Source organism: Cynocephalus volans, chromosome 1 (assembly GCF_027409185.1).
Source record: "Cynocephalus volans isolate mCynVol1 chromosome 1, mCynVol1.pri, whole genome shotgun sequence".
NCBI classification, from domain to species: domain Eukaryota; kingdom Metazoa; phylum Chordata; class Mammalia; order Dermoptera; family Cynocephalidae; genus Cynocephalus; species Cynocephalus volans.
In genome coordinates, this window is record NC_084460.1 from 39,946,302 (window position 1) to 39,970,366 (window position 24,065).

The 24,065-nt window shown below is 47.0% G+C and overlaps 1 protein-coding gene across 1 annotated transcript; it reads left to right on the plus strand.

Annotated features, from left to right (window-relative positions):
* The first annotated feature begins 1,165 nt into the window (after positions 1–1,165).
* On the plus strand, positions 1,166–23,477 carry PABPC1L (poly(A) binding protein cytoplasmic 1 like). Its single transcript, XM_063100014.1, has 14 exons — positions 1,166–1,358; positions 3,313–3,506; positions 7,044–7,159; positions 9,028–9,167; positions 9,325–9,419; positions 11,629–11,766; positions 13,427–13,522; positions 17,104–17,370; positions 18,212–18,305; positions 18,910–19,035; positions 20,477–20,583; positions 21,441–21,534; positions 22,838–22,968; positions 23,442–23,477. The coding sequence occupies exons 1-14, from the start codon at positions 1,166–1,168 to the stop codon at positions 23,475–23,477; spliced, it is 1,827 nt and encodes a 608-aa protein (XP_062956084.1).
* Positions 23,478–24,065: the final 588 nt, after the last annotated feature.

Genomic DNA, 24,065 nt, shown 5'->3' on the forward strand with positions numbered 1-24,065 from the left:
ACACTCCCACAGGAGAGAAAAAAAAAGTCAGGATAGAGGAGTACGTTTTAGTCGAAGATTAGAATTGACTGGTGCTTCCGGGTTACTGTGAGGCTGTACAGGCAGACCAGCTACTTCTGCCTCTGGTTTGAGAGCTGTTCCACCTGTTGAAGCCACACCCAACCGAAGGTCTGCAGGAGCCCTACCTGCTTTTTTGCAGCAGGGAAACCAGGAGAATCCCTATGAGAGTCAAGGTGAATATTGGTCCACAAAGGATTATTATTATTTTTAAATGGTCCTCTAACACAGATTGAGGCTGCAAGTTCAGATTGAGTCTTGCTCAACTGGGGGCCACTACCTGAGCCTTGCTCTGCTCTTAGGTCCCTACTGTTCCCCTACATGCCGAGTCACAAGTAACTCGGTGAGCCTTCCTGGTGAAATGCAGGTGGAATGGCTTAGTCAACAGGAAAGAGGTGGGCAAGGAAAATCCCAAGAAGAGGTGGTGGTAATATAAGAGCCAGAGTCAAGGAAGGCCTTAGTGGTCTCGAGTTCTCTCATGGAGCCTTCAGGCCCAAATCAAAACCGTTTTCATCCTTGGGGCAGAAGGGTGGGACTGGATTGGGCTGTTTTGAGAAAGACTTCTGTCACGAGGTAGAGTAAAATTATCTACGCAATCTTTGAAAGTGCTCGGCTCGGAATCCTCCGGTTCGTAAGTGAAATGCGCAAAAAGCCGGTTCTCTTTAATCCTTCCCGAGAGGGAGTCGTCCCCATTCTACAGAGAAAGGAAACGGGTCCAGAAGGGCAATGACCTATTCGGGATTAGGACTCGTTTTCCTGCCATCCCCGTTCTCGGCCCTTTCGGAGCTCCCGGGGGTTCTCAGAGCTCCACCCGCGTCTCCGCAGCCCTACCCTAGGCCAGACTGAGGGCTGTCAGAGATGCCCCCACCTGCGGCTTCTGGAACGCCGAGAGCTCCCAGGTGGGCTGCGGCACTGGGAGGGGTCGCTCCCGGGCGCGGCCGTGATTGGTGCGCAGGGGCCCGGGGGCGGTAAAGGGAAGGGGCGGGCTGGCGCTGGACAGGGAGGGTTTTCCGCGCCCGCCGCCGCCGAGGCTGCCGCCCGGGTGAGCGCGGGGCCGCTCGGAGACCCGGCTCTTCGTTTCCTGCGCAGCCCCGGCCCCTAGCCCACAATGAACGCCAGCGGCCCGGGCTACCCGCTCGCCTCGCTCTACGTGGGCGACCTGCACCCCGACGTGACCGAGGCCATGCTCTACGAGAAGTTCTCGCCCGCCGGGCCCATCCTGTCTGTCCGCGTGTGCCGCGACGTGGCCACCCGGCGCTCGCTGGGCTACGCCTACATCAACTTCCAGCAGCCCGCCGACGGTGAGCCCCGGGGCAGCGGGCGCGGGAGGTGACAGACCGATGGTCTGACACAGAGGGACGGCATCCGGGGCTGGGCCGCCCGCGCTTTCGTCTTTCATTCTGCAGCCAGGGAAACTGGAACCCAGAAATAACAGGGCGTTGGAAGGGGCCCGGCTCCGAGACAAGAATTTGCAATTACTGTGTGGTTCACTGATTCTGTTCCACGTTACAGAAGAGAGAGATTAAGGCCGAGTGAAAACAGCTAAGGGTTTTGGGGTCAGGCAGACCTGGGATAGAAACCCAGCTGCTGTGTGACATTGGGCAAGTTACTCAACCATTCTGAGCTTAAGTTGGCTGTCTGGAGAATGGGAGTCCTACCTGCCTGATGGAGTGGTTGTGAGGGTGAGATTCAAAGCACCTGGTGAGGAAGGTGCCAAGACGGCACAGCTGGTGAGTGGGGAAGCCAAGAGAGCTGGGCCGTCTCTGGCCTCTCAGAGCAGATGCCCTGAGATCTACATCTGGTGCCTCCAAGGACTGGAGCCCTGAAACGCGGCCTACTCCAGGCTCTGAGGCCCATTCTCAGAGCTGATAGGACTGAGCTTGTCTGCAGTCTGTTGAGTGGAGAGGATAGAGAGTAAGCACCAGGTTTTGCTGGAGCTCTGCTACTAGGGTGTGACCATGGGCAAGAAGACTTCACCCTCCTCACCTCTGCAGCTGTCAAGCGGGCTAAGGCTTATTCCCCAGTAGCATAAAGAATAGAGATGTGGTTGGTCTCTATGAAGTATCCCTGGTATCATTTGGTACATTGTAAGCCCTCTTAAGTGATAACCTAAGAAAAATAATAGTAGCTGTAACATTCTGGTGTGAGACTCCAGAGAAAACCAAAAATTTGGTTTTTTGGTTTGCCCCAACCAAATCTAAAAGAGGGCACCCTTACTCCAGGTCTCCTGGGTGGATGGGGAGGTTCCCTTGAGCAGAGGGCTTTTGCGGGGAGGGGCTGTTCTGCAGAGCCCGTTTCACAGCAGGTGACTGAGTTGGATTCCAGGGTCCTTCCCCTTTGCTGTGTTTTACCCCACCTCCTGCCTCTTCCCGTCTTCCTCCAAGCCCTTACCTTTTTGGTGCACTTCATAGATGGGGAAATGCAGAGAGGAGAAGGGATTTTGCCCCCGGGTGTTTGTAAAAGGACTAGATGGAGAACCCAGACTTCCTGAAACTGTTCCACTGTGTTCCCCACAGCCCTCCTCCATGAGTCTGAAACTGGCAGTCTCCAGGCAGGGAATAGCATATTACCTGGGAGGGAACAGCTCATAGAAGTGGCAGGAGGATGGGCATGGGCTACTGTTTTCAGACATATCGCTGTTTACCAAACTTCTATTTTGTGTCAGGCACAAAGTATAAACAAATCGCCTTGTATATCTTATTTAATTTTCAGTTTGTCAACAACCTGGAGGTAGGTGGTATTATCTCCCTTTGAGTGTAGAAAAGTAGATAATATTATCATCATCCCCACTTTACAGGTGAGGAGCAGGGTCAGAGAGGTTTTCTCTTCCCCCAAAGCCAGGCTGCTTGAGATCAAATTTCAATTCTGCTGCTCAGCACCTCTGAAGTTTAATTTCCTCAGACTGCTGCCACCTCTTGTCATATGGACCCCTGCTTTACATGGTGTGCTTTAGAGGCCGGAATAGACCTGGCTCTGCCACAGTCCTTTCACCTTTCTGAGCTTCAGTTTTCCCATCTGTAAAATGGAGATAGGAATCCATGCTCATGTAGCTACGGTAAGGAGTTAAATGAAATCAGAACTGGGAGGCATATTAAGATTAATACACATTAATTCTCTCAGTTTATCCCTCCTGAGCCTTCAGGTTTTTATCCCAGGTGACACTCAATGACTTTTTTTTTAGCTCCCAATTAAGCACTTTGGCAGTTTAGGGTAGGAAAATCTTAACTTGATCCTTTCTCTCCTCTTCCTGTCCAGCGGAGCGGGCACTGGACACAATGAACTTTGAGATGATCAAAGGCCAGCCCATCCGCATCATGTGGTCCCAGCGAGACCCAGGACTTCGCAAGTCAGGTGTGGGCAACATCTTCATCAAGAACCTGGAGGACTCCATTGACAATAAAGCTTTATATGACACCTTCTCTGCCTTTGGGAACATCCTCTCTTGCAAGGTGGGTGTGCCTCTTTGGGGGGCAGGAATCACTGTCAACTACCTGGTATAGTAGAGGGATGCCAAGCAACACCTCATTTCACAGTTTACAAGTAAACTGTAAAGCTCCAAGTACAGCAAGTAAAAATAAAAGCCACATGAGAATGTAGCCACTTTTCACAGTGAAGCTCCAAGTATAGCAAGCACTTGAATGGTAGCTTTTCCTTCAGTTTTATCTTCCCAGCACTGTCAGAGGCACTGATACCTCTGTTATCAGTCAGCTCTTGCTGTGTAACTACCTCTAGACTTAGTGGCTATCAACAACAACCACTTATCTAGCTCATAATTCTGCAGTTGGCAATTTGGGCTGAGTTCAGCTGGGCAGTTCTCTGGTCTTGGCTGGGCTCCCTCATAGGGCCACTAAAAACTGGATGGCAGCTCCCAGTGGGCATGTGAGGGAGTGGCTGATTGTCAACTGCAACATCTTGGCTTTCCTCCTGATGGTCTTTTATCCTCCAGCAGGATAGCGCAGGCTATTCTCATGGCAGTCGCAGGGTCCCTGAAAATGGAGGGTAGAAGCTTACCAGGCCTCTTGAGACTGAAACTCAGAACTGGCACACCATCACTTCCACTGCATTCTGTTAGTTAAAGCGAGTCACAAGGCCTGCGAACATACAGGGTGAGAGGGCAGCAGAAATTATAGAATGAAGGGTGCGGCTACAAGAAGGCCACTAACTAGGGCCATCGTGGCAATCAGTGGACCACATCTTGTTCTTAAGATTTCTAATATTAGACCATAAGTTCCTTGAGAGTAATGACCTTTCTCTTAGTCATCATTGTATCCCAGTATCTAGAATAAGATGTGACACATAGTAGGTGCTCAATAAATATTTGTTAAGCAAATGAATGTCTTATCATTTGAGAAGGGCTCTGATTATTTCTCTGACTTTGTATATGAGGATGTTGAGGATCACAGGCCATGGTCAATGTGTCCTGACCAGAGGGCCTCAACCTGGGTGTTCTGCCTCTAGGTTTTATGAGGATGGCTGGTCAGTTACCCCTGCAGCCTTTGGAATAGATGGGGGGAGTTGTGGTGACTTCTGTGTTAGAACTTGTATTGAGTGCTATGGTGTGCCAGGCACAAACCTTCAGTGCTCAGCTAGTGCTCACAACTTCCCTGTGAATGAGGGGCACTCTCTGTGGCTCAGAGGAGCAGACTGAGACTTGAGGTGCAGTAGTGTGCTAAGGGTTCTCCGCAACAGAGACAGGGCTGTTTCCTGTTTTTGAGGATCAGTGGAAGAAAGAAACTCTTAACTGTGTGGTAGATTCTTCCAATAATAATGGCAGATTTATCAAATACTTTCTATGTGTTAGTTTCTCTGCATGCGTGGCCACACTGGATTTTCCACCACAGCCCCTTAAGATGTAAATGGAAGGATCCCTGAGTTGCATTTGAGGGCAGACAGTTAGGGTTACTTGTCTATAGCTGTGTGTTGTACAGGGGAGCAGGATTAGTGGCAGAGCCAGGATTTGAACCAGTGAATTTGCCAGCTTAAATGAAGCTAATTTAACAGGAAACAGTATGTCTTTCCCCCTTATCCAGACCTGAGGCTTCCTCTGGGCCACTGAGGATTGGACCAAAGGCTCTGTGTGGTCAGGCAAGTCTTTACAGGCCTCATAAGGTCCTGTCATGGGCTTGGTTAGAAACAAGGTGCAGGGCTGGCCCGTTAGCTCAGTTGGTTACAGCATGGTGCTGACAACACAAGGTTCAGGATTCGATCCCTGCACCAGCCAGCAGCCAAAAAAAAAAAAAAAAGGTACAGTGTGATCCCTACCCCTGGGAGCTCTCAGGTTGGTTGGAGATGGAAAGACATATAGAATAGCTAAAAACTGGGCTCTGAGGGAGAGCATAGTGATCTGTGTAGTCAGCGGTCCAGGAAGGAGAGAGCCATTAGCTGGTCCAGACAGGTTTCTGTAGCCCGGTGGGAAGAGCACTAGACCTGAGTCAGACCACCTAAATGCAAAGCTCAGCCCTGCCGCTTAGCAGAGAGGCAGCATAATGTAGTGGGTCAGACCTTGGACTTTGGGGTCAAACCTTCTGGGTTCAAATCTTGCCTCTTCCACTTCCTGGCTATGTGACCTCTACATACCTCAGTTTCCTCTAACAGCGGCAGTGGTAGAACCTACCTCATAGAGTTGTATAGGCCATGAAAAGGTACATGGCACACTGCCGAGCATCTAAGTGATAACTATAATAAGAAATTGCTTCTGCTGCCTGGCTAATCTTGGACAAGTCATTTATTCCCATTTTCTCTCTGGGACTCAGAGGATAAGAATTGCCTGGAAGGGTTCTAATAGCAGATATAATAAAATAAGTATGTGATGCCCATAGCAGGTACTTGACCCAGAGTGAGGACCCAGTCAGTGTGATTAAATCTGAATGGAAGATCTGGGGCTTGAGTCAAAAGTGGAAGGGCTCTGGGACTGGAGAAATGGAGGGGTGTATGTGTGCTGGGTATGGGTTTGGAAGCAGGACTTATTGTGCAGGGCCCATTGAAGAGTCTTGAATGCCAAGTTGATACAGTTCTGTGGATAGTAGAAGCTACTAGAGGTTAAAGGGACGTGGTCAAAATTACATTTTAGAAAGAGCATCTCAGTGGTCAGTGGAAGTTGGGATGGTCGTCTAGGCAGCAAATGCCACTTAGCTGAGCTGGGGCAGTGGCTGCAGGGATGGGTGGAGCTGTGGTCACCTTGAAATGGGGGTTAGTGGTCTTACTTCAAGCTCAGCAACAGGGATGGGAACTATGTGAACTAGAAGGTCTTTCCCTGTTCAGGTTCTTCCTAACTTGAGTCGGGAGGGTTAGAGAATGGGAGTAGGATGTTTGTGCTTCTTTTAAAAAATTGAAATGAGCTTGTTGTTGAAATAATGTATGAATTGGTAAAGGTGGAAGGGAAGGAGAAGAGAAGGCTCCATCCTTTTTGGCCCTAGTCCCCAGAAATAATCATTATTAACAATTCAGTGTGTGTCTGTTTCAGAACTTCTGGTGTGTAGATGCCCACTTTAACCCAAATGGGCTTGATTTTCTTTTTTTTTTTCCATGTAACAATATGTCTTACAGATAACTGTCAGCCATGTAATCTACCACATTTTTTCAACTGTGCACGTGCAGTAGACTGTATGAATGTGCTGTAATGTACTTAACCAGTCACCACTTGATGGATACTCAGGTTGTTTCCAGTTTGCTGTTAGAAAAAAGGATGCATATATGGGGGTTTGACTCTAATCCTCTTGTCCATCACCTTAGGAAGACAATTAACAGCTGGTCTGTGGTATAGATGAATCTTGTGCTCATTTTGAGAGTGTTCTCCCTTCCTATTACCTTAAGCAGGTAGCTTGATCTCTCTGAGCTTAGTTTCCCATCTCTAAAATGGGGCTGTTGGGTGACAAAGGATTGTCTTTTACCTCACAGGCACTCAGACATTGGTCATATCACCTTTGCCATTCTCCCCCTGAACCCTCTGGTGGATGCTCTCCCTGTCCTTCCTCCCTGTGTCCTAGGTGGTGTGTAACGAGCATGGCTCCCGGGGTTTTGGCTTTGTCCATTTTGAGACCCATGAGGCCGCACAGCAGGCCATCAGCACGATGAACGGGATGCTGCTGAACGACCGCAAAGTGTGAGTGGCTGGGCCCCAGGGAGGGGCCGAGGCTGAAGGGACAGAATCGTGGCACTGCCAGTTAGGAATTGATGTTGTCCACCATGGTCTAATGGACACCAGGCACTGAGCAGTGGACGGTCTTCTCCCTCGAAATGTGACCTCAGACAAGTTTCTCAATCCCTCAGGGCCTCTCTTTCCTCCTGTAAAAATGGAGCTAATGATAAGTGTTAGAGGATTGTTCCGAGTAGGAAATGAAGTGATGATTTTGAAATTCTAGAGGGAATGGCTAATGGCCAAATCATCGGTGGATTCAATGATTTCATCTGTTTTCCAGTCCTCTCAATATGGCTGTGATTTTTTTTCCTTAAACCTTTTGTGTGTTTGATGGGATTTTGGGGTGGAAAGAAAAGAAGGCTTATGCTTACCTTGCCATCTTCATGCAGTTAAGTTCGGTATCATCCCCATTTCTCATATGGGAAAATTGGGATGCAGATGCTGGAGAGAAGCTGCTTCTGGCTGTTCCTGTCCCCCAGTTTTAATTTGCCTATCTGATGGTCTAGCCCCATGGTCAGTGCAATGGAGTGAAGGTGGCTTTGAGCTGGGAGATGCATTGACAGTCATTTTGTCCAGGGTTTCTCAGGGGAGGATCCCGTCATCCTGTCAAACTGAGTGTTGGTGGGTTTTCTCCAATTCTCAGAAGGATGCTATCTTTGTTAGCTACAATTACTCATGTTTACCTTTACCACTCAGTTTTCTTCAGTGTTTGATGCCTGCTACCACTTGTTTGTGCTAAGTGTGCTATATAGATACATATAGAATTTTTTTGTTAGGGCAATGATTTCTTTTTTATTTTTAATAAAAAACTCGGGAGAGTGCGGCGCTGGGAGCGCCGAGGCCGCGGGTTCGGATCCTATATAGGGATGGCTGGTGCGCTCACTGGCTGAGTGCGGTGCGGGCGACACCAAGCCGAGGGTTGCGATCCCCTTACCAGTCACAAAAACCCCCCCCACATTTATTTGTACATATTTGTGGAATACAGTGTGTTGTTTCAATACATATACTGCACAGTGATTCGCTTAAGGTAATTAGCATAGTTTTGTACCTGTTAGTCCACCATTTCTCTCCCCTCTACTCCCCCTCCTGTCCTCTGGTAACTGTTATTCTACTCTCCACTTACATGAGAACCACTTTTTATTTTTTAAGATTCTACATATGAGTGAGATCATGCAGTACAGGAATTACTGTGTTTTTTTCTTAATCAAGAATACTTTCCTAGATGTGTTTACATGAACTTGAAAATTAGCTTTTAAAATTAATGTTGTATTTAAGTGATTTCAGCCCATCTACCACAGCAACACTGGCATTGACCATGTCAGATTCACTCACCCCTGCTTCTTCAGTGCACCCAGTATACATTTAATGAATAAGTGAAGCCCTGTGATATGAGTTTGACCCCGGTTTTATAGGAATGAAGATGGAGGCTCAGAGAGGTTAAGTAACTTGCCTGAGGTCACACAGCTAGGCAACTGCAGAGTGAAGATTCAAGCCTGTGTCTGTCTGACTCCCAAGTTGATGCTGTTATCTCCCGTGCTCTTGGTTGCCTGGTGTATAGTAGTAGTTCTGTGTGCATTTGTCACAGGAGTGAAATCTTCTTAACCTTATCCTGGGGAAAAGCTCTGAAATATAGCATCTTGGCTGTTGGAGGCAGCTGGGCCTCAGATATAGTCTGTCTAGGAGTATTGCTCTGCCTTCTCTCCTCATGAGGGATAAGGAGGCCAGGAGAAGGGCAGCAGTTGGCCCAGCTGTGCTGGGGTGGTGGGTGGGCTGGGGCTGGGATGGGGGTGGCTGATGGCTGGCGCCTGCCTACCCTGTTGATATGTTCACAGTTTTGTTGGCCACTTCAAGTCTCGACGGGAGCGGGAGGTGGAGCTGGGGGCTCAGGCTATGGAGTTCACCAACATCTATGTGAAGAACCTCCAAGTGGACATGGATGAGCAAGGCCTGCAGGACCTCTTCTCCCAGTTTGGTGGGTGTGTTCCCCAAGGGAGGAGGGGATCACTGTTTCTGCTCTTCTACTCCCAGGTCTGGCAGGGAGGGAGGGGGCTTCCTGAAAACTGGTGATAAGGGAGGGAACATGCGGGGGCTTTCTAAACTCCCTTTTGAGCCAGGTTGGTCTTTCCCAGGAAAGATGCTGAGTGTGAAGGTGATGAGGGACAGCAGCGGCCACTCCCGGGGCTTCGGCTTTGTCAACTTTGAGAAGCATGAGGAAGCCCAGAAGGTAGGAGCCTCCCATGGCTGTGTCCCAGGGAGGAGGCACTGAGCCAGGGCTGGGAAGAAGGGAGATCAGGAGCAGGTGGCTCCAGCTGACCATGGAAGGGAAGAAGGTCCCTCTTCAGCCTGAACTGAGCAGGGTGGGAAAGTCCCCCACACAGGGCCTATGTGCAAAGGCCGAAGGCTTCATCTTTCCTAAGCTGCTTCTAAGTCCTGAGGTCCAGAGATTTAAAAATCTCGGTAGAGAAGCAAAAGTCATCCTTATGTGAAAATATTTACTAATGAACTGACCACTTAAAATCAGTTCCACTTCAGGGCTGGCCTGTGGTTCACCTGGGAGAGTGTGGTGCTGATAACACCAAGGCTACAGGTTCAGATCCCTATATAGGGATGGCCGGTTAGCTCACTGGGGAGAGCGTGGTGCTGACAGCACCAAGTCAGGGGTTAAGATCCCCTTACTGGTCATTGTTCAAAAAAAAAAAAAAAAATTCAGTTCTACTTCAAACGTTTCTCCTCACTAACTGCAGTGTCTGTTCAGTCACTATACACTTGGGTCTGACTGGTACTGATTTTTGCGGGTGAGTTAATGAAAATCACTTTGTAAATGAATTAAAGAGAGAGGTTGCACATCTTGCAGGAGATGCAGTGTTTTATGCAGTCAAACTTAGCAGGCTTAGGCGAGTTAACTGAAAAAAATGAACAAAGGTTAAGACACAAATGTTTCTAAAATGAATTAAAGCCCTCACAGTTAGCAAAAAGGATTCTGTTGCTTTGTGTTGCTTCTCCCCCTATGGATTTGTCACCCCACTTCCCCTGGGTGATGGAGATGCAAAGGATTACTCAAAGCCCATCTCTTCCGAGCAGTGAGAGACCCCAAAGTGGTTAATTTCCCACTGGAACCCTCAAGCGAGAGGCATCACTTCCTTAGGAAATTAACCCCAAATTGGGGTTCTCTTCCTCTGTTTAGTTTCCAGATCAGGAAGTTACAGGAAGAGAACATAGGTGGGATTATAGTTTAACAATATAGGCTGGTAACTTTCAGTGAAACAAGCTAGATGACATTCTAGTAGACCATTAAGTGATCTTACAGCAATTTCTCAGTATCTTTACATAACAATCAGTAACTAGTCTGTCCTTGAGCCAGCAACCTTGCAGTGACACAAATCTTTATCTTACACCAGAGACTATGTAGCCTGAGGAAAATTTCCAGTCCTCTGCAAGGTCAATATTTGAAACTGCAAGGCTTTGGAAAACCAGGCCCTGTGAAGTACATATGTTTTATAGTATATTCCACAGGATTCTATTGTGCTGCAAAATCCAATATGAAGAATGTTGATTATGCTGTCATGCCATTTTGAAAGAATAATGCTTGCTGCTTTATTCAAATTACCTGTGTATAGTTGCAGTTAGAACCTAAAATTTGTTATTTTTTAAATAGACTTGATTTTTTGGAGCAGTTTTTGTTTCACAGCAAAACTGAGTGGAAGGCACATTTTGCACATATTCCCTGCCCTGACACATGCACAGCCTCCTCCCCTATCAACATCCTGCCCCAAGGTGGTACATTGGTATGGTTGATGAACCTGCATTGACACATTATCACCCAAAGTACATAGTTCACATGAAGATTCACTCTTAGTGTTGTGCATTCAATGTCTTTGGACAAATGTCTAATGACTTGCATCCACTATTTTAATATCATACAGTGTATTTTCACTGCCTTAAAAAACCTGGGTGCCCTGCCTATTCAGCCCTCTCTCCACCTTCACCCCTGACAACCACTGTTTTTTTTTTTTTTACTGGCTCCATAGCTTTACCTTTTCCGGAATGTCATATAGCTGGAATCATACAGTAGATAGCCTTTTCAGACTGGCTTCTTTTGTTTAGTAATATGCACTTAAAATATGAAACTATTTAAATATATTGAAAATATTTAAATTCTAAATATGGGAAATTGCAGATTTCAATTTTGCTTTTCAAAGTAGTGCCTCAATCAAATTTTTTTAAATCTACAGTTTACTCTGAAATTTTGTTCCATGTTTTTAAAAAGTAAATGCACTTTAGATGGCCTTCAGCTACTAGTTATTCTCAGTTATTCTCAAGGCTGGCCTGGTTTGTAGGCATCTCCTCTAGGCCCAGAAGATGGGGCCTGGAGGCCAGGGCCAGGGTGGCATCCAGGTGGTTTCCAAGAGCTCTGACCCCATTCCTCTCCCCAGGCTGTGGTCCACATGAACGGGAAGGAGGTGAGCGGGCGGCTGCTCTACGTGGGCCGGGCCCAGAAACGGGTAGAACGGCAGAATGAACTGAGGCGCAGGTTCGAGCAGATGAAGCAGGACCGGCTGAACCGTTACCAGGTGAGGTGAGGCCTCCCAGGGGCAGCTGCTTCTGTGTGAATGTGGCTGTGAATGAGGGCCCCGAGTGGGACTCCCTTCTCTGGTGATCCCACTTCTGGGAACTGGGCTCAGAGCAGGAATCAGATGAGCATGGGATGGTCTCTGCTGTCTGGTTGTAACAGTGGAGAAACTGGACACAACACAACTGCCCAACCATAGGGGCTTAGTTGAGGTGCTGTTGACATTTAGGTTGGAATAATCCTTTGCATGGGACCAGGTAGCATTCCTAACCCCTCCCCACTCAGTACTAGTTGACCCTCCAGTTATGGACAACCAACATGCCCTAGAGGAAATCCTACTCCTGGTCGAGTAATTAGGCCATATATGTTAAATCCAAAAGTTGGATTGTTGTGCAGCCATTAGAATTATATTAAGTTAATATACTTAATTAAAATTAATATTGTAGATTAGTATAATTTAGCCTTCTTTGGGAAATGAATCCCTCTAAGATTTCTAATAAAAGTTCTAGGTCCCTCATGGAGAGGGATGTGTGTGAGTGTGGGGGTGTATGTTTTATATATACATACACATACATACGTAGTGGTTCTCAACATGGGGCAGTTTTATTTTTCCAGGGGACATTTGGTAATATCTGGAATGTTCAATTATCACATTTGGTGTTAGGGTGCTACTGGCATCTGCTGGGTAGAGGTGGAGATGCTGGCAAACATCCTACAGTGCACGGGTCAGCCCCTGCAAGAAAGAACTATCTGGCACAAAATGTCACTAGTGCTGAGGTTGAGAAACCCTTGCGTGTACACACACACACACCTCATTGTGCACATACATCATTTTGGGGGATTTATAAACTTATAGAACAAAGTACTCCTGTGATCTGTGAGAGCAGGATATCAAACCACAACTGTGTGGCCTCAATTCTGTTGTGCAGTCCCACACTTTTGTGCTTGGGAGATCTGGAAGGTGAAAATCAAGGTACTGGAGGAAGCTGTCATTCAGTGGTGAGGAGCACAGACTGGAGATGGCCTGCATTAGTCCTGTCTCTGCCACTTAGGGGCTGGATGATCTGGGGCAATTTACCTAACTTGCTTGTGCTTCAGTTTTTCATCTGTAAAATGGGGGTAAAAACTTCCTTCTCACAGGGTTGTTAAGATTAAAAGTTAAAATGTGTGAGAAGGCTTAGGGTGGCGCCTGGTACCAAGCGTGCATGAGTGTCTGGGTTCCTCAGCTGGCAGGCAGTGGAGTGGCAGCTTATCTTGCTCTCGCTCGTGTCTGGTCCAGAGCCGACCCGCGAGGAGCTTAGCCTCCTGCTGCTCCATATCGGCCGCCTGTAAAGCTGTGCTGCGGCTCAGCTCTGTGCTCAGACTGCTACAGGATTTGAGCCTCCCTCTGAGGGTCCCATCAATGAAATGGGTAATGGCTTCTGGTGAGACTGGGACCAGTGCAGGTGTATGAGAGCGGCTGGGGGATTCAGGGGTGTGGGGGCTGCAGCTTCCAGGTGGCGGGCATGCTGAAAGATTGGGGTACAATGGGTGCTGTGCAAGATGGAGAGCAGGAGGGAGGCTGGTAGGGCTCCTAGTGCCCTTTGTGCCCTTGCTGTCCCCAAGGCACTCTGGGGCTTGGAGGGGAAGGGGATGTGTCTAGCAGTGCTCCCTCATTCCAGGGCGTGAACCTGTATGTGAAGAACCTGGATGACTCCATCAATGATGAGAAACTGAGGAAAGAGTTCTCCCCATATGGAGTGATTACCAGTGCGAAGGTGAGGACTGGGGGCACTTCCGGCATGCCAGCCTTCCCTTCCATCCTCTCACCACCATCCTTCCTTCTGCCCCTCCCCCACTCCAGCTTCTTACCTAGCAGCTTCTGGGGTTTGGTGCTGAGCTACCCCCTTTCGGGGCTCTGCGTTGACACCATTGGAGCTTCTAGTTAATCTGTAACCTTGTCTGGGCTGGAGGGGAAGAGGGTAGAAATATAGTCTCAATCACACAGCTGGACTGGTTGGGGCTCACTGTAACCTTAACTCATTCAGCAAGCATTTACGGAGTGCCTACTGTATGCCAGATTCCAGAAATCCATGTCTCAGTATTTCCGTTGACTTTTGTTGTCTGGCCTTCATCAGTGACATAATCCCCCGGGCCTCAGTTTTTCCATCTGTAAAATGAGAGGGTTGGGTTGTCTCATTGTTCCTTCATTCATTCTTATCCATTTATTGAGCACATACTGTGTGCTCAACCCTGTTATGCACCTGAGATGTGACAACTGGCCATACTACTCAGTAGCTCTGTGCCCTCAATCAGGTGTCTTAACTTCTAAGCCTCATCTATAACATGAGGGCATTGGACTCACTGGGTGGTTCTCAAACCTTGCTTCTCATTAGAATCTCCTGGAGAGTTCTTAAATATAGATGCTTGTGTCAGACCAATTGAATATAGATCTTTGGGAGTAGGGCCTGGGCATTTTATTTTTAAAAGCTCCCCAGGTGATTTTAAGATGACCCAATATTCATTCTTTCTATACTTAAGCACCTGCTGTTTTACCAGGCTCTGTGGAAAGCATACAGGAACAAATCAGGTGTGGTCTGCTTTTGAGCTTATAGTCTAGTGAGAAAGTCAGACAAATCACTAACTGAAATGTGTATAAGATGGGTAGGGGCAGTATTGGAGACAGAGCTGTGGGAGCCCAGTGGAACAGGAAGGAGGGCTTCCTGGAAGAAGTGGCAGTAGCAGCTGCATTTGACTTGGCTGTGAGGAGGTAGGGAGCTACAGGTAGGAAAGAGGAACTTTCTAAAGATATCAGTATGGGTGATGGGACTGAGGACCCATGCATATAATGTGATGGTTGGGTTCTTAGGAAGTGGTCTCTAAGTTCTCTTGCTTATTGAACACAATTTTAAATGTCATTCACGGAGCCTGGTGTTTGGGGGCGGGGGTGGTATTAAGGTTCTAGTTTTTTGGGTTAAGAACCTTTTGAAAAATGTGACAAATCTTTGGGACATGTAAATTAGGCACCAGTAAATTTTTTTTTTTTAAAGATGACCGGTAAGGGGATCTCAACCCTTGACTTGGTGTTGTCAGCACCACGCTCTCCCAAGTGAGCCAACCGGCCATCCCTATATAGGGATCCGAATCCGTGGCCTTGGTGTTATCAGCACCACACTCTCCCAAGTGAGCCACGGCGTGGCCCGCGGCACCAGTAAATTTGATTAAACTTTATAAAAAGCTGTGGGCCCTTGTTCCTAGCAAATGCATACATACTTTATGAAGTACTGTGCTTGAAAGCTGGGATTTCAAAGTTAATCGGACCTTGATCTAAATCCTAGTCCTACTTCTACCTAGCTGTAGAAGCTGAGACAAGTAACTTTGCCTTTTGGAGCCTGTTTACCCGCCTGTGAAACAGCAACATTACCTGCCTCTAGAGGTATCCTGAGAACTACTGAAGTCTGTATGTAGAGCATCTGAATACAATAAGTAGCGAAAAAGTGATTGCTGTAAATACTCATCACATACATTGTATATAATTTCAGGAGATTTATTGACCTTGAGGATTCCTTGGATAAAGGGAATGTATAAATCTGGATTGCTTAGAGTTGAGGCATCTTTATAATTGGCCAAGCAGGTTATAAAATGGGGATTTTATATGATTATATGTATATTTATACAATTTTATATATTTTTTATTTTCTATAAAATAGTGATTATGAAAATTAAATGAGGGCCGAGCCCGTGGCGCACTTGGGAGAGTGCGGCTCTGGGAGCGCGGCAACGCTCCCGCCGCGGGTTCGGATCCTATATAGGAATGGCTGGTGCAAAAAAAACATAAATAAATAAACATATTCAAAAAAAAAAAAAAAAAGAAAATTAAATGAATTAATGTATGTAAATACTTATACCATTATCAAGTTCATAGTAAGCTCTACATAAGTGTTAGCTTTACTAATTTTATCATTTTTTAACTACCTACTAACAGTTCTTAACAGATGTTCTTAAAAACGTTTTTATCAAGAACATTTTGGCTTTCTGGTGAAGTCTACGGACCTCTTCTAGGAGTATTTTTAAATGCATAAAATAAGATAAATAGAATTACAAAAAGCCCAATTATTTTAAAATATAATTATCAAAATACTAATGTGACAACAGTATGTACTTCTTTATTAATGCATTTAACTATAAGAGCTAGCAAAGTAGCAATTAGCATAAATGATATTTTGAGATCAGCAATAATTAATGTGATATGAAAATATTTGCTTTTTCTTCATGACAAAGTCACAGGCACAGCTAATACTGCTATATTGTTTGTAACCCATATTTATAATGGAAGGAAATGCTAATGTGAAAATAAAGATGTCACTTTTTCCCCATCCACATTCACAGACCCCCTGAATTTGAACCATGATCTCCCTGAGGGGGTTTCATGGACTCTCAGGATAAGCCGCTCATATTAACGCGTAGCAGAGTAATAGCACAGAGTTTAAAAATAGTTCTAGTCCTTACTGAGTTATGTGAGCCAGGCCAGTGTCTTGACCCTAAAATAGGTTAAGAATCCTAAATGAAATGTGGGGGGCTCAGTTGGTTAGAGCGAGGTGTTATAACACCACAGTCAAGTGTTCAGATCCCCATACTGGCCAGCTGCAATAAAACAAAAAACTAAATGCAATCTGGATATGATCCTGGAAGAGGAAAAGAATATCAGTGTAAAAAAAAAAAAAAAAAAGTGAAATCCCACTGAAGTCTGGAATTTGGTTAATAGCATTATTTTAATAGGATCTAATAGTATGACAGTTAATAGTACTGCACCAGTGTTAATGTTAGTGTTGAAAAATGTACTATGTTAACATTAGGGGAAGCTGGGTGAGAAATATTCAGCAATCTTTGTACTGCTTTTGTAACTTCCTGTAAATCTCAAGTTATTCCAAAATAAAAAGGTTATTTTAATAAAAAGGCTAAAACTTCTTCCAAAATTCCTAAAGAACTGGGCTCAGGGCCTTGCAAGGTGGTAGATAATAGGCTTACCGCAACAGTGTGTTGGGTTGAGTCCTGGCTGATGTTTGAGCCACTGGCTGGACAAGTCACTCTCTCAAGTCTCCCTTTCCTCACCTGTAAAGTGGGGGCTGCAGTACCTCCCTTGTCAGGAGGTAGTGCGTGTGAGGTGTGAAGGCATGTAAAGTGTCTGGCATGCAGTAGGCCTCAGCAAACACGGGGTCGACGGTGTGTCCCTTGATCCCAGGATTCTCGTGGGCCTGCTCAGCACCGGGCTTTTGCTTGGCCCCAAGGGAGGAGGGGTGCACTGCCCGGGAGTCTGCCTTCCCCTCCCCCAGCAGCTCTTGTCTTGTCTTGCTTTTAGGTGATGACAGAGGGTGGCCACAGCAAGGGGTTTGGCTTTGTGTGTTTTTCCTCTCCAGAAGAGGCGACAAAGGCTGTGACTGAGATGAATGGTTGCATCGTGGGCACCAAGCCGCTGTATGTGGCGCTGGCCCAGCGCAAAGAGGAGCGGAAGGCCATCCTGACCAACCAGTACATGCAACGCCTCTCCACTATGCGGGCCCTGGGCGGCCCCCTCTTGGGCTCCTTCCAGCAGCCTGCCAGCTACTTCCTGCCTGCCGTGCCGCAGGTGACGGCCTGCCCACACCTCCAGCCACACCCTTTCCCTGACAGCCAGGTAGAGCAGGAAGACCAGAGCTTCACAAGCAGATGGAGGTTCCCACCTTTCTTCTGAACATTCATTCACTAGGTGGCCCATTTCAACCTCTTGAGTCTTAGTTTCCCCACCTGTAAAAGGGGGTTAGAGTACTGCTGTCAAACAGCATTTCCCAGTCAGAGATTTCGTGAATGTTGTGCTGAAAGAGGCTCTCAATGGTCAAATAAGTTTGAGAAGTGCTGTGTTAAACAAAAGAAGCCTAAATTTCTTTCCTATATACATCATTCTACCCTAATATGCCAGTGTCTATTAGGACTGTCTGAAACAGGCAGGATATGTAGCATTTCCCCGACTGAGTTGGTTATTTTTTTGTGGGATGCCTGTTAACATCTCCTCTGGGTATTAATATTCCGAGAAGGATGGTTTGGGAGAGGACCTCATGGGACTTAGAGGAAGTAAAAAGATGTGAGCCACTGAAGGCCACCAGGATGGGAACATTCCCTCTCCTTTCAGCAGTTGCTTATGCTTTTAGCAGTTGCTTATACCAGTTAGAGTAAGATGTCCCCTTTTCTACCCAGGTCATAGGGCTAGTGCTGATAAGGAGGAAAGACTGAAGTCTGAGATCTTGCCCTGAAGGGTTCAGGCCTAATGGACATCCTGAGATGGGAGGAAGGAGCCTTCATCCCAGCTCTATGGGTCTTTACTACCCAACACACTGGAGGGACAATGGAGTTCCTCCAGTGGTGGGGGAGATATGGTTTCTCGCCCACCCTGTTTCAAAGCCCCTCATTCCAGGTCCTCTTCTCCCATGCAGCCTCGAGCCCAGGCCACGTACTATGGTTCTGGCCACGTGACACCCATCCAGCCTGCCCCCAGGTGGACGGCCCAGCCACCTAGACCTTCATGTGAGTGACCCAGCCCCTTCTACCCTCAGCCTGTGGGTATGGGCCCCATGACGTAGGGGTCATGCTTCTCTCTGCTACTTCCCAGGGTGGGTGATTTCCTCTCTGAGCCTCACTTTCCTCTTCTGGACATGGGCCTGAATGAGATGTGTGTAAAGTACTAGGCACAGTGTCTAACCTATAAAAGACATGCAGTATAGCTGTTATCAGTTATCTCCAGACTTTTCCGATCTGTGACTCAGTGTTCTTGCAAAGCTGAGAAGATGAAATGCCTCTGGCAGTGTTGTTGACAAATGGCCCTTCTTGGTAAGAGTGAAATGAAGTTGACACACACTTTAAACTGTTTGGGGAGACTAGGGTGTATGATCATGATACTTATGCATCTTGGGGTTCTGGGTGGACACAAGTTGGCTTTGTCACTACAGATTTCTACATCCCCCTCTCTGGAGTTTTGGGTCTAAGCAGATTCACTCATCTTTCTGCTGTGAACTTTCTAGTCCCCCTTTCCATTCTTTTGCTGTCCCTAGAAGCTTCAGGGCACAGTATGCCACTGGGATTACCTCCACCATCCTTCACCTACCTAACCTTTCTCTCTCCATGGTCTCTGTGCCACACCCTCCAGGTACCTCAATGGTCCGGCCACCGGGCATACCTCGGCGCCCCCCAGCCCATGTCAGCAGTGTCAGGCAGGCCTCCAGCCAGGTGCCACACCCAGTGCCTCATACCCAAAGAGTGGGTGAGTGTGGGTATAGCCAGGAGGGATGAGGGTGTGGGGAGGGTGTGGCACGGGCTTGGTGTTGGGGTTGGCACTGGAGGGGAGACAGGACCAGCCTCCATGGTGCACTTGCCATATACCCTCTTGGTGGGCAAAGCTGACTATGAAGACTGTATGTAGCATTGTAGTTAGCCTGGGCTCCAGTGCCGGGGACTCATTCACTCTGTGGCCTTTGCTAACGACAGTATCTGATTACCTAACTTAAATAGGGGTAAAAACAGTACCCCCATTTTGTTGTGAAGGTTCATAAGATCACACACGCAAGGGCTTGGCATTGGACATCCTCCTTAGTAAGTATTGCAATGACTGTGAACGAGGGCATAGATTTTTTAAGACAAGCTCATCTGTTCCTTCATTTGGCGTGTATTCTCACGTCTATTCTGTGCTGGCCCCGTGCTTGGCACGGGGGATCCTGCATGAATGAGCCAGACTCAGTCTGTGGCCTGAGGTTGCTACCAGGCCCTGACACCCCCCACTTACTTTTTTCTGTTTTTTTTTTTTCTTGTGGTAAAATACACATAACATAAAACTTACCACTTAACTGTTTTCAAGTGTGCAGTTCAGTGGCATTAAGTACATTCATGTTGTTGCATGACCATCACCACCATCTATCTCCAGAACTCCCTTCCTCTCACAGCAACTGAAACTCTGTACCCATTAAACAATAATTCCCTTCCCCCAGCCGCTGGCTACCAGCGTTCTACTTTGTTTCTGTGAATTTGACTACTCTAGTTACCATGTATAAGTAGAATCATACGGTAGTTGTACTTTTGTGACTGGCTTATTTCGCTCAGCCTAATGTCCTTAAGATTCATCTATGGTTGTAGCATGTGTGAGAATCTCTTTCCTTTTTAAGACCGAATAATATTCCATTGTATATATAGACCTCATTTTGCTTATCCATTCGTCTGTCAATGGACACCTGGGTTACTTCTGCCTGTTGACTACTGTGAACATGGGTGTACAAATACCTTGTTGAGACTCTGCTTTCAATTCTTTCGGGTATATACCCCCAGAAGTGGAATTGTTGGATGATATAGTAATTCAATTTCTGATTTTTCAGGAACTGCCAGACGGTTTTCCATAGAGGCTATATCACTTTACATTCCCACCAGCAGTGTACAAGGGTTTCAGTTTCTTTACATCCTTGCTAACACTTGTTATTTTCTGTTTTGGGTGGGTTTTTTTTTTTTTTTTTTGTCTTTTTGTGACCGGCCACACCGTGCTCAGCCAGTGAGCGCACCGGCCATCCTTATATGGGATCCAAACCTGCGGTGGGAGCGCTGCTGCGCTCCCAGCGCCACACTCTCCTGAGTGCACCACGGGGTCGGCCCATTGTTTTTTTAATATTAATTTGAACTCTGTTTTTTTTGTGTGTGTGGTTTTTTTTTTTTTTACACAGCCAACATTGGTACCCAGACTACAGGACCCAGTGGGGCGGGATGCTTCACACCAGGCCGGCCTCTCCTGCCATACAAATGTTCTTCAGCAATACACAATACCCATCAGGTAAGGCTGGCCCAGCTGTCTGCTTAGCTGTGGCTCTGGGAGGCCTGACTCAGAACCTTGGTTAAGGTGTTGACTCTCTGGGCCTTGGTTTTCTTTCTTTTCTTGGCTTGTAAAGTTTGATTTATTAATGTGTGCAATCAATAAGAGATCACCCTAACAGAAAGGGAGAGAGGGCCAGGGTCGCATTTTGTTTACTAATTACGATTTGCTTTGCCTAGGTTATTTCCAAAATTAATTTGGATTTCCTTAGTATTTGTGTTGAGCAGCAAAGAAAGGTATTCTAAGAATATGCTGAGTATTGAAAGGATGTGATTAATCTTTAAAACAGAACTGAAAATGTCTACTATAATTAAATGAAAAGCTGTTACTTATCTCCCTACCGCCCCAAAAGATCTCAAATTCAGCATTATGATATCTTGTCTAGAATTTCAATGTCCCTAGTTTAAACTATTGCAAAATGAACAAGAGTAGTCTTTAAATAGCAAAAATGCTTTTAAAGTTACCAAGATGTGAAAGGGTCAGAAGTGTGCTGAGGATGTGTCCATAAAACTACTTGGTAAAGTGCTTTATTTGACACAAACTGATTAGTAATGCATGGCTCTCATTTGGCAGTATTCATCAGGGGCCTTTATAGGGTCTTAGCACCACAGAAAATGTCTAAGTTAGAGCATAACTTTGTTTTCTAATCCACTGTGCCCTTGTTAGGGACTCTGCCCCTCCTGATTGTCCAGAACTTGCCCCCTGTTCCCCTCTTCCAGAGCCTTCCTGGAGGCCTTGTGTTCAGCTGACAGGGTAAGTACTTTGAGGTCTTGCCCATCCATGGTGGTTAAGGGATGTGTTCCTGACACCATGTGTAGGTGCAGGAGCCTGCTGTGCATGTCCCTGGACAGGAGCCCCTGACCGCATCCATGCTGGCTGCAGCGCCCCTGCATGAACAAAAGCAGATGATTGGTGAGTGGCTGATCCTCCTACTGTGGAGCAGGAAGAGGTGGGCTGAGAGCTGGCTAGTCTGCTGGGAAACATCCTGAGTGGAGGTCAGACAAGGTCCAGCTTTGTCACTGACCAACCTGCTGGGTGACCTTGCCCAAGACCCTTCTACTCTCTAGGCCCCTGCTTTTTTGTCTTAAAACGCTGGCCAGGTCAGATGGTCCTGAGGTTTTTTCCACTCTGTTGTTCTATGACTTTGACTTAGGTTGGGAGACACCCCAGATGTGTGGAGATCAGAGGCCAGAAGGAGGAGTGAGGGTATGGTCTTGGGTTTCTGCTGGGAAATGGCCCCTAGGTGGGTGTTACAGTTCCTCACACCTCCCCTGAATGGGAGGAAGCTGATGCCAGATTTCATTAGTCTCCCAGTGCCCGTTGCAGGGAGGTGGGAAATATATGTGCACTGGGTAAAATACATGTTGTTCCACACTAGACTCTGGATTCCTTTTGCAGTTCACCTCCATCCCCAGTGTCTGTGCCAGGCTCTGCTACAGATGCCACTGATTACTGAATGACTGAGCAAGCTTGTTCCTGGTTGGCAGGTTCTTTACTTCATGGCCACCAAGATCTCTAGACCTTTCACCGAAGGCCCCCATTGCTACCACTCCATTGTTTTCTCAGCTTACTTAGAGTTTTGCCTCTTAATCCCCCTCCCCAAGAAAAATTTTAAATGGGCTTAATAAAAGTAGAAAGCTTTGTTAGCAGTTCCTTGTAAACATCTCCACTTTACTCATGGGAAGGCCCCTGCAACCCCCACTTAAGGCATCCCATCCTGGCTGGGCCCTCTGTGCTTTGCCAAGATGAGCTGACCACCAGCATTAGGCCCTGTCACTAGAAATACCTGGTGGTGGTAGGTGAATTTATCCTATATATTTGTCCACCCTCCCTTCCCCGCAAGTCTCAATCAAGTTCAGCATTTGTCATATCCTGTCTAGAATTTCGACATGTACATTTTGAACTATTTCTTGCAAAATGAACAAGGGTAGTCTTTAAACAGCAACCAACTTTAGGTCAGACCCTGTGCTGCAGATTACTTTACATATAATATCAAACTTGATTCTTCAAACTGTCCTTTATGGCGGGTTTGCTATGCCCTCTTAATGGATGGGAAAAGAGGCTCTCCCAGTAAGGTTAAGTGATACAGCCTTGAAGGAGCAGTTCTGGGACAGGAACCCAGATGTCCTCACTGCTCCACTCCATGATACCACCCTTGGGGTGATGGAGTCTGAGCCAGGCATGTGCATAAGCCATTAGAGGTTGTTCCACACAGGGGAGCGTCTCTACCCCCTTATCCACGATGTCCACACCGAGCTGGCGGGCAAGATCACCGGCATGCTGCTGGAGATTGACAACTCAGAGCTGTTGCTCATGCTGGAGTCTCCAGAGTCCCTTCATGCCAAGGTAGGCTGGAGCCTTGGTGGCAGGGAGGATAGAGAGGAAAGGAAAAGAGCTAAGAACAAGGGCTCTTCTAGACGAGCTAGGAGGCAGCTGCTTGGACAGATGAAGCTTATCTTCTTGCTAAAACCTGAAGGTCTGCTGAATCTAGTAGGAGAGGGCCTTAACAAAGTGTTTGCTATTTTAGTCCCTCCACAGACTAATTCTTTGTAGCTCTATAGGCAAGCTTTTGGTATAAGCTTTTGTGTTCTGAGTCAATATAAGGGTTAAGGTTTTACCAGCTGTCCAGCGATGTACCTCTGTCTCAAAACAGTGACAGTGGGGCATGGGATCTTGCAGCAGTGGATATGGGTTCCGCAGAAATGATGCGGAGGGAGGAGAGTCCCTGTATCTAGCATGCTGAGGCAGGTGGAGGTCAAGGCTCTCTGGGACCTGGCAGGGACAGCTGTACCAAGCCCTTTCCATTTGTGTCCCCACAGATAGAAGAGGCGGTGGCAGTGTTGCAGGCACACTAGGCCATGGAGCCAAAGGCATACATGCACTGAAACCAGGTGGGTGGGTGGGAGTGGGAGGAACGTTGACAGAAGCAGCTGAGCCTAGAAACTGTGAAGAACTGGGCAGAGATTGACTTTTACAAACTCACTGAAAACTGCGCTGTGATGCTGGCTTTCTCTGAAGCACCAAGGAGTTTGGGGGAAGCTATGAGAATCAGAGATGGTGAACAGTGTGACTATAGTGGGTGGGAGTGATTACAGGGCAGAGTGAAGGAGGTATTGTCTTGCCAGCTGCCCTCCCTGGGCAGTAGCCTGGGCTACTCCATCTTCTTAGTTGAAGACCAGGTGTCTGCCATACTTTAGAAACACTTATTTTTACCCTTTCACCTGCAGAAAATGGAATCCTCACTCCCATGGCTGCCAAGAGAACAGCATTTCCTGCTCCTCAGCTCTAAGGCCCTGTGAACTATAACTTATTTCCTGATTGGTCTATATCTGTACTTGAGCTCAGTATGTACAATGAAGACTGGTCATCCAGCCAGCCTAGTACCCTTTGCTTTGTGTATTAAAAGTGCTGCAAAATCTGTCTTGCCTCCCAGAAGGCCACCT

Excerpts from the sequence above, each read along its gene's own strand:
- PABPC1L (XM_063100014.1), top strand. The coding sequence starts at position 1,166 with ATGAACGCCAGCGGCCCGGGCTACCCGCTCGCCTCGCTCTACGTGGGC. Across the intron at positions 11,767-13,426 it reads ACCGGCTGAACCGTTACCAG|GGCGTGAACCTGTATGTGAA; the intron begins GTGAGGTGAGGC and ends CCCTCATTCCAG. Across the intron at positions 19,036-20,476 it reads GCCTCATACCCAAAGAGTGG|CCAACATTGGTACCCAGACT; the intron begins GTGAGTGTGGGT and ends TTTTTTACACAG.